This window comes from Poecilia latipinna, unplaced genomic scaffold, assembly GCF_001443285.1.
Source record: "Poecilia latipinna isolate Pla-1442-1.1 unplaced genomic scaffold, P_latipinna-1.0 Scaffold3143, whole genome shotgun sequence".
Taxonomy (NCBI): domain Eukaryota; kingdom Metazoa; phylum Chordata; class Actinopteri; order Cyprinodontiformes; family Poeciliidae; genus Poecilia; species Poecilia latipinna.
Genome location: NW_015115759.1, coordinates 1 through 9,639, shown reverse-complemented (window position 1 = coordinate 9,639; position 9,639 = coordinate 1). Strand labels below are relative to the sequence as shown.

General features: G+C 38.2%; 1 protein-coding gene and 1 long non-coding RNA gene across 2 annotated transcripts in view; both read left to right on the top strand.

Annotated features, from left to right (window-relative positions):
* Window positions 1–2,655, top strand: part of LOC106940243 (transmembrane protein 120A-like) — an 8,709-nt gene extending 6,054 nt beyond the window's left edge. Inside the window, exons 4-12 of the mRNA XM_015022927.1 lie at window positions 78–137; window positions 294–389; window positions 493–582; window positions 688–753; window positions 851–912; window positions 999–1,091; window positions 1,242–1,306; window positions 1,912–1,980; window positions 2,268–2,655. Coding sequence (XP_014878413.1) covers window positions 78–137; window positions 294–389; window positions 493–582; window positions 688–753; window positions 851–912; window positions 999–1,091; window positions 1,242–1,306; window positions 1,912–1,980; window positions 2,268–2,381 — 715 coding nt within the window. The 3' untranslated portion in view covers window positions 2,382–2,655. The remainder of the gene's footprint in view (window positions 1–77; window positions 138–293; window positions 390–492; window positions 583–687; window positions 754–850; window positions 913–998; window positions 1,092–1,241; window positions 1,307–1,911; window positions 1,981–2,267) is intronic.
* Window positions 2,656–5,203: 2,548 nt separating this feature from the next.
* LOC106940245 (uncharacterized) lies at window positions 5,204–9,460 on the top strand. Its single transcript, XR_001423039.1, has 2 exons — window positions 5,204–5,566; window positions 9,287–9,460. It is a non-coding gene; the product is annotated as an uncharacterized LOC106940245 (long non-coding RNA).
* The last annotated feature ends 179 nt before the right edge of the window (window positions 9,461–9,639 follow it).

Here is a 9,639-nt window from a genome sequence, read left to right as displayed (position 1 = left end):
TGTACTTTTACTTAAGTACATTTTTTGAGTACTTTCTCCACCACTGAAATACACTATGGTTTGGTTTCAAACTGCAGGTTATACCTCAGTCTGGTTCTTGGAAATGTGAATGTGACTCTTCTGAGCAAGCAGTCAAAGTAAGCATCAGAGTTCAGATTTCCTTGTTAAATGCAACATATTTCTTTTCTAATTTCATCATGCAAAGACTCTTTTCTATTTTATTTTTCTTAATCAGATAACAAAGTTATGCATTTATTCTGTTGTATAATGTTGTGCGAACCCATCATTCCTAGATTTGCCTACAAGGATGAATATGAGAAGTTCAAGCTGTGCCTTACAGTGATCTTACTGCTGCTCTCTTTCGTATGTTTATTCTTCGTGAGTTACAGGTGAAGCAAACATTATCAGACGATGTTACATGTGAAATCACCCGTTTTCAGTATATTTACAGCGATGGGACATTTTATGTTCATGCATAATGTTTTGCTTCAGATTTCTGGACGCAATCTTCAACTTCCTGCTGGTTTGGTTCTACGGCACATTAACTATCAGAGAAAGCGTCCTCATCACAAATGGATCCAGGTTAATCCCAATTCTCTGTAGTTACTGGCGCTACTGGTGAAGATGTGTTGATGCGTTTCTGACTTAACTTGAAACTCAAACTGATTGAGATGTATCTTAAATCAGGATCAAAGGATGGTGGGTTTTTCACCACTACATCTCAGCCTTTCTGTCCGGTGTGATGCTGACATGGTAAGTTCAGCATAAAAACAAAGCCTTCAACAAAAAAAATTCTCAAACTGCATTTGTTCTCGTCAAACGTCACATTTCTCAACTTTTACATCTCCAGGCCAGACGGGATCCTTTACCAGGCGTTCAGGGGCCAATTTCTTGCCTACTCCTTATATCAAAGTATGCTAAAAGTTTTTACAGAAGAACCACATGGTTCTGATTTCCTACATGCTCACAGTTTGTTTTCGTCATGAAACCTCCTTTAGATTTTGTTCAGTGTCTGCAGTACTACTATCAGAGCGGATGTCTGTACAGACTTCGCACGCTGGGAGAAAGACACAACATGGATCTGACTGTTGGTGAGATGTAAACACATCAAGGACACAAAATACAGATTAACGCAGCTACACGTACCATATGGTTTTAAATGTATAAAATAAAAGTGTACTAAGTATGGGAACAAAAAAAAAAGAAGCATCTTAAGTTGTTTCCGTTTCTTCTCTTTTAAGAGGGATTCCAGTCCTGGATGTGGAAAGGGCTGACGTTTCTCTTGCCCTTCCTGTTTTTTGGTCATGTGAGTAGAATCTGTGAACCAGTTTGCGCAAGGTTAGCGACAAATGATAATTATGATTTGTCATGGTTTGAATTGAGCAGTAATTGTGAAAAGTGCCAGTGTCATAGAACCAATGCTTGAAAATTAGGGGATTTTGAGAGTCTGGGTGAGAGTTTAATGTGGGTGATAATAATTTTGTCTCCTTGACACAGTGCAGTGAAAATCTAGTTGCTGCTGAATAGATCCATCGGAGATTTAATATCTGTGTGGTAACATAGTAGAATACAAAAACCTGTTTTTAAACTAGGTTTAATTTATTGCAGGAGCAAATATATCTTGGGCAATTGCTTTTTTTTTTGTTGCTTTTTTGCTTTTCCATTTTTGAAAAATAAATTGAATCTTCATTTGGAAACTGTATTTTTTTCATTTTTTAATTGTGATGAGTTTGTTTTTTTAAATCAAATATTAACATTTGAGTAATGATCTGAAATATTTAATGGTAACAAAAAAATAAATAAATCACAAGAAATCCTTAAGGGTAACTCGGAAATATACACTGAAGATCCACTAAAACGCATGCTTCTCCTGTTTCCCTTGAGAGCTTCATCTTTTTGTTTTGTCTTCAGTTCTGGCAGCTCTTGAATGGTGTGTCTCTGTTCAGAATGGCTCGGCTCCCAGACTGCAGGGAATGGCAGGTCAGTCTACTCAGACACCAGATATTGCTGCATGTCGTCCTGATAAATGCTGCTGTGTCACTCTTTCCCTGCTTTCGTAACAACCTTATCCTTCGTATGCTCATCATTTACAGCCCCAGACTATAATGAATGAATAAAACTGTATTAATACTTAAATTCAATCTAAGCACAAAAGGTCTATAAAAATTCAGAGCTGCATGACATTTTCCCACCATCGTCCTCTGCATTATAGAAATATATTATAATATTAATATTCACTGCTATTTTGTTGATTCATGCCATGTCAGGTCCGGGTGTGTGGTGCCTGCTTCCTCATTCTGTTCATGGGGAATTTCTTCACTACCCTCGCAGTTGTTCGTCACAAGTCGAAAAGCAGGAATCCGAAACCAAAGAGCATGTGACGGATAAAAAGACACATGGGAATGAAATTATGTCTCACCAAAAATAATTCTGACCGTGCTTCCTGTCACATCCCAGGATATAATAAAAAAAAACCCATATGATTTCATATTGACTATGGCAAATGATGCTGTTAAATCAAAGCTGGAAGTATGTCTATGGTTGTGTTAAAATACATAGGTTTCTTATTCTCCGAATAAGAAACCTATGTATGTGTGAAAATGACAATGCAGGAATGAAATGACTGTCTAATAAAGGATTTAGTTTTCACCAAAACATCTTTCTGTGAATTTTTTAAACCCACTGACAGATTTCTTCTGTTAAATCTTAAACCTTAATGTCAGACAACAACAAACTGACTAAATACAAAATCTGATTTTCATTGATTATTTTGAGAAGATATTCTCTTTTTGTGATTTTTGGAAGTTTTTCCGATCCTGTAGCATCAAGCAGCCCCACAGGATCACACCACCTCCACCATGTTTCACTAAAATGAATATACTTTATTGATCCCAGAGGGAAATTCACATTTTAGTCCAACCCATCCAAGAACAACACACAAACAAACAATTAGGTGCCTCAGGATGCAGCCCTTCACCCAGAGGAAGGAGGGGTGGGGGGACGCTGCCCTGTAATGAGATGAAATAGCATCAGGTAGGATGAGGATAAAAATTATATCCCACACTGCATCTAGATGGATGCAGTGAGGGGTTGCAAAAAACCTCTGCACCCAAAGGCAGAGAGTTCAGGGAGGGTGTGTTTATAGCAATGAAGAATGTGTTGCTATGATATTCTTTATCTGAAATGTTGTGTTAGTTGTGCACTAGATCCAATGAGAAGCAACATTTTCTCAGAGGTTTCTCTTTAATCTTGTCCAATCACAGAATATTTTCCTAAAAGTCTTGGAGACCTTTGTGAAATGTGATGGACCTTTGCATTCTTTTCGTTCAGCAGTGATTTTGAACTTGGAACCCTCTCACGGACGCCATTTTGCTTGCTTTCTCTGCTTACTGGATTAGAAAACACTGACCTCAAAGTGAGGTTTCAAAGACTTCAGATGTAGTTTTTGGTTATTTTGTGACCACCTTGATGAGTCGCCAATGAGGTACTTTCTATATAGAGTGCCCAGGTTTGCTTAGTTTGGAATAATTGCATTGGTTACAGTCAAATGCCCAGAAGGAGTAGTGGTCTATTTAGGAAGTAATTTGGTACACATCAAGACCAGCAATAAATAAATGATTTGATTTGCAAACGCTGGCACAAGGAGAACAGTTGCCAGAGGGATCAGGTGGCGACAGGATAAGTAGAGGATAGAGATCCTCTTCCCAGTGAGTGACTGTTTGTTTTTTTTGACATAGTCTTGTGTTTGGGGTTGCCATCTTTAACTCCAGATTAGTGTATTATAGAGAAGAAACATCTTAGTTAGTTCTACATGTCAAAATGTAATTAGTTGACATAATTATTGATCTAAAGTGCATAATGAGTTGTACTGAGGAACTCTGACAAAGGTCAGAGGCGTGACGGTTGTTGGATCATATCATACAGTTTCCATTTATCCTCTGTAGTAAAAATTTATGATCTAAGCTTGAATTTGACTCTTACATGGATAACCACACATGCAGTGTGGAAATAAATGCAAATAAAATAAATAAAATAGAGAAGCAGTCATAAAGGAATGGATTAAACAGGAATGTAATTGTTAGTCTTACAAAATGTACTTTGAGATATTGCAAAGTACAAAGCATTCCTTTTATTAATGACTGTTAAGTTAGTGTTTGGTTGCACTCTGAACATGTTTTTATATTGCTTATTTGTATAAAAATTGTAAATTGAAAATAAATGTGTGCACAATTGTAGACATAGCAAAAATGTATTGCAGTGCTACCCTGGTTGTCTGATCAAGCTAAAGTTGGCGAGTGATTCTCACTGTACGTTTACCTGCTTTTTATTTTGTAAGGAACCTGAACTATGTTTTATCATCTCAAGTATGTCAGAAGTCTCCCCCAAATTTTTTTAAATTTTTTTTGGACAAATGTTAGAGGTGTGATTTTTTTTCTTGCACCACATCTATACCAAAGTTTTATTTTGTATGGTATATTATCTAACCTCCTAACCAGTTTTTATGGGTTGTATTGCAAAGATGAAAAAGTTATTGGTTTTTAATAGTCATTTTCAAAAGAAATTACCCTGTAATTTTTACAGAATTATAGCACTATTGTTGACTTAAGTGAAAAGGACAACAGTTTGAAAAAAAAAACTATCTCAAAAGTAAAAATAAATGAAGGAGGTTTCAATGTGTCAGTAGAAAGTGAATTCAATTTAAAAACATCAAGGTTAATTTTTCTTGTTTTGCTTTAAGGAAAAGGAAACCTAGAAAGTCCCATAAGGATTCCTGGAATTAACTGACAAGCAGATTTGTGAAAGAAACATTTCACCTATAAAACAACCTAAAAGCTAAAAATCTCACTGCAGAGAGCGTCTCTTTTCACTAGTCAAACTCCAGTCCTCAAGGGCCACTATCCTGCAGCTTTTAGATGTGCCACAGGTACAAAACACTGAAATGAAATGGCTTAACTACCTCCTTCCTGTGGAGAGGCCTGCTAATGACCTAATTATTCTATTCAGGTGTGGTGCAGCTGAGGCACATCTAAACGTTGTTACATACTGTGCTGTGCATTTTACATTTCAGTTTAGTAAAACAAATACAGATGTGCCTGCAGGCTGAAGGCCTCACATCAGGCAGCAGGGCTGTATCAGCCTCACGTCCTTGACATTGTGAACATAAACAGTGTTTAACTTGGAGGAGGACGCCTTTGATGAATCTGCCTTCCAACTCAGTTCAGCTGGTTGAGTTGCATAACCATGACCCTTTGCCTGCTGCTCCTTGACAGTTATTTAATAACATGTGACGAGAGATTCCCGCTGATCGCTCCCAAATAGTAAAATAACACAAATAACTAGGAATTAAAAACTTGCACAATAAGCAAAACGTCCACCCTAAAACATGACAAATAGATCTGTAACTTCCCTAAAAGGGAAAACTTGAGTATGACGGAGTGACTCGGACTGGACGAGTCCTCACACCCACCCCCCGCTGATTGGACGGAGTTGGTTTGGTCCTTCATGGCGTAAAGTTTCCTTCCGCATTGAGTCCAGTCCGAGTCCAACACAAAGAGGAGAGCAGCAGGTAAGCTTCGCTCTTTGCTCACATTTTCTAGCCTGTTACGGACAATTTCACTCTGCGGCAATCTGCTGGGAGAGACGACACTCACCGCAACGTCACAGGTTCACACTGCGGAGAAACGTTTTGAGCTTTTTAGCGACATGTTAGCTTCAGACCCGAGTGTTACGCAAACCGGGGATTAGTTCGTGGCAGCTCCGGTTCGCTTCACGGTTAAAGGGGAATAATTTACACTTATGTGTCAGGGTATGAAGCACGGTTATGCATTTGTTTGCGTTCAGTGCAGTTTTCACAGCCACTTTTCATAATCCAGGACTTAGTCATAGCCCGGTCCTTGTCGATTCGTTTCAGATCCAACATACGAGTTTTATTCCCAGTAGTGAAGACATGACGCAAAAAAGAGTGACTGTAGATTTTTTAAAAAAAATCTGGTTCGCAGCTCTAAACACGTGGGACTTTACAAAAGCCGGTGGAAACCGGCGTCATGGTCTGGACTGTTGCACAATTGGCGACAAATCAAAAGTTGCTTCTCTCCTTTAGAGCTGCAGGATGGCGCTCTGTAAACCGCCTCTGCTAGCTAATAAGTAAATATTTATTATTGCTTTGACAGAAGCTGTAGAAACCCATTTATCTGAGGTAAGTGATAAATAATTAAACTCTCCACCAAATTGTCTTGTGATCGTGTCAGCCAACAGCAGAGGTTATGTAGCTGATCAGGGAGGGTATTGTTGACTTTTTATGTCCCTCACCTGATTAGGGTCATAAATGAAAACATCGAGTTGTCTTTGAAATGGGTCTGACTTATCCTTGTTGAACCAACCTTACTGGTTTCAGTCTATGATCTCCATGAATGAAAACCAGTAAGCTAATGGTTTATGGCACTTTGTTGCTGTGGTGTACCGAGGTTGCCTTTAAATGGTTGGTAATTAATCCAGCAGGGAGAGATAACTATGCTTGAGGTTAGCTGGCATGACTTGGTCATTTGTAGTGATGGTGTTTATTTTATCTCATGCAGCGTCTTTGGTTTAAAGTCCTTTTAGTGAGCTGCCACAGAGAGAGCTGCAGTGGCCAGATTTTTCTCTGGCTGTATGCAACTTAGAGTATTAATGCGGCTCTGCTCCTTCCCCACCTGTTGTTGAGAACTGATAGTTTGCTGGCTGTTAGAAAAATCCCTACACTTGTTCTTGCTTACAAGAAAGGCAGAATTGACAGTCCAGAAATATTTACAGCCATTGCATTAACTAAGTTAGGACCATGCACCACTCTTATTAAAGTTGCTCGGTTTTAAAACTACAGTTGGCAAGCTGACTGCAGACTGGTCACCATGACAGGAGACCCACTCGCTAATATAAGCTTAGTACAACTAGTAACCTGAGAGTAGAACTGCATAAACCACATATTCTAACTATTACACTGATTTACCTGACAACTACTAACTCCAGTAAGTCTATATTTCTGCTTCAAGTTTAGCACAATAAGAAAATGTTAGATAGCTTTATTATAGTTGTATTAACCATTGTTATTTTATTTGACTTATAGGGTGTCCTGTCCAGCACTGTGGCTCTCAGAATTGTTGTCTGCATGTCAAAGTGGAGCCCAACAAATTTACTGTCACAAGTGAAGCGTTATTGCTCTGTCTAGCCAGCTATATTGAAATTGCTTTGGGTTTTTAAAATTCTATGGGCACTGAAATAAAAATGGGAAAAAAAAGAGAGGTTTGTGGTAAAAAGTTAAAACGGAAAGAGGGAGATGGATAAAGACGATACAAGCTAACTCTTAGAAGTCTGTTTCTACACCTGCAGAAAGAGAGGGAGAGGAAAAAAAACAGAAACAAGAAACCATGACAACAGATGTATAAACAAGCATCAATAGCAAAGTAGTGCATATACAACAAAGCACACGGTAATTAATACAATATTTATTAGTGGCAACCGCAGACCAAAATGGAGTTCATCTGAAAGCACCTAAATCCAAACGCTGTTCAAAAATAGCAAGGAAATGCTGGCATTGACGCTGTTGTTTTTTCCTATGGTACATCACTTTATAAAAAGTTTAGATTTCTGTTGGTTGAGAGATTAATTTCTACATCTGTAAGATGCTTACAGTGTCGATTAAATTTTAATACTGATTAGTAATTATAATTAAAACGTATTGATATCTTTTATAAATTTGATAGTAGTTATAGTGGCCAATAAAGATTTTTGACCTGAATTTGACCAGATTTCTACTGATGCATAAATATTTTTTTGGCTATATTACTTCAGAAGTTGGAAACCAATTTCTGAATTTTCTGTAAAGTTTTAAAAAGTTGTAAGATGGATTGTAAGGACAGTATTCAGTGTCTTTTTGCTGGCATGTTTATTGTCACTAACTATTTCTCTTTAGACAAAAGCTAATGTTACACCACTTATATGAGAGAGTAGTTGCTGTATAACAGGGTTTTAATCCTATTGTTTTTTTTTTAAAAAGGAGAGTAATTATGAAGCTTAACATCTTGTATTACCAATTGGCATTGCTGGCATTACTAAAACGGCACTTGGTGTGTATTCCTAAAGAATCTATATTCTTACCTGAACTTTGTGTAAAAAGGCTGCCAACTCTCACACCCTGAATGAATCAGACATGTTCTGACATGTTGAGGGAAAATACAATTTCCTTTTTAAATGGCTTCTGTTTCCCATGGTTTTAAGTGCCTGACTGATACTGAATTGGCTCACAGTGTAGTTTGGTCCACTCGGAGAAAGGCGAGATTCTGTCTTGTCTGATTAATAATGTGAAGGTTTGCCTATTTTTCCTCTAAAGTACTACAGAACAATTGGAACATATCACATGTAAATCAGAAGATTGCTAAAAAGGGTTGTTGTTGTTCATTAACTGTTTATTAAATGTCAATATGCTGTTCTGCTCAAGCAGCAGATTGGATAACGGCTAAAATATTATCCAGAAAATCTTTTTTCTGAAGTGAATATCTCCATAGAATGGTCTATAATGACGTATTCCATACAGGAATTACAGGAAGGAGTTTTCTTTTGTCCAAACCAGACGTCATTATGCAACCTAAGCCCACTGTGACTTTTGCTCCTGCTAAAATGAACAGCAGACGCCTCATAAACTGGTTTACTTAATGTTTCAGTGAATCAGCAACAGTCTGCACATGTGCAGAGCCAGCACTTTGTCCAGCATGTTTCTTTTTTTTTTTTTTTGTTTGCTTTTGCTGTGTCACTTTTTGGAGTAGTGATCAAGCCAAATGCGGAGGTTAGGAAAAAAACAAACAAACCCTGTACTCATTGTTTTCTCGTCCCAAACTGAAAGAACACGATGTCCTCTCCTGCTCAGCGTTAACGAGTTGATGTCGTTGGTGCACGACTGGAGATTCCTCGCTTATCCAGGACACTGGGCTACAATGTTAGGTTGTGCAGAGCCAAATGTAAGGCGCGTTATCCAGAAGTTTAGCATAAAAGCATTCATTGTGTTTTACAACATATGCTGGCAATCATGTTCCCTTTAGGAATTTCCTGAATCCTCAGGGATGTTGAGCCGTGAAGCTGAAATAGGCTGTAACAAACAGATTGTATTTACTTACTTAATTTCCAGAAATGCGTAGCTTGTGTAAAAAAAAAAAAAAACTTTTAAAATTTGATCTTGCACAATAGTCGATAAGTGTTTTGCATGTATTCAGTAATCCTTCATTTAGTGAAAATGTTTTCCTTCTCTTTCATATTGTAGCGCTGAGCGCCAAGATGGCCGACATGGACCCAGAGACCGCCACCAACACTGCAGGCGAAGAGGAGCCTCTCTTCAGCAACCTGGACCTCTTCCTCTTCTCTCTGATTGTGGGCCTCGTCATTTATTGGTTCATGTCCCGCAAGCAGCCGGAGCCCATCCCCGAGTTTAAGAAGCTTGATACCCTGTGAGTTTGTGCATTTATTTTTCTGTTCTGCTAAATTCAAGGTGGTGATGAAGATCTTCATCACTACGTCATCATGCAATTAACTCTTTTTATATGCAGCTCAAGGTTTCCCCAGAAAACTTGCTAAGCCTGGCGGTTGGGTGCTACGGCAGTCATTCATCCAGTGGAT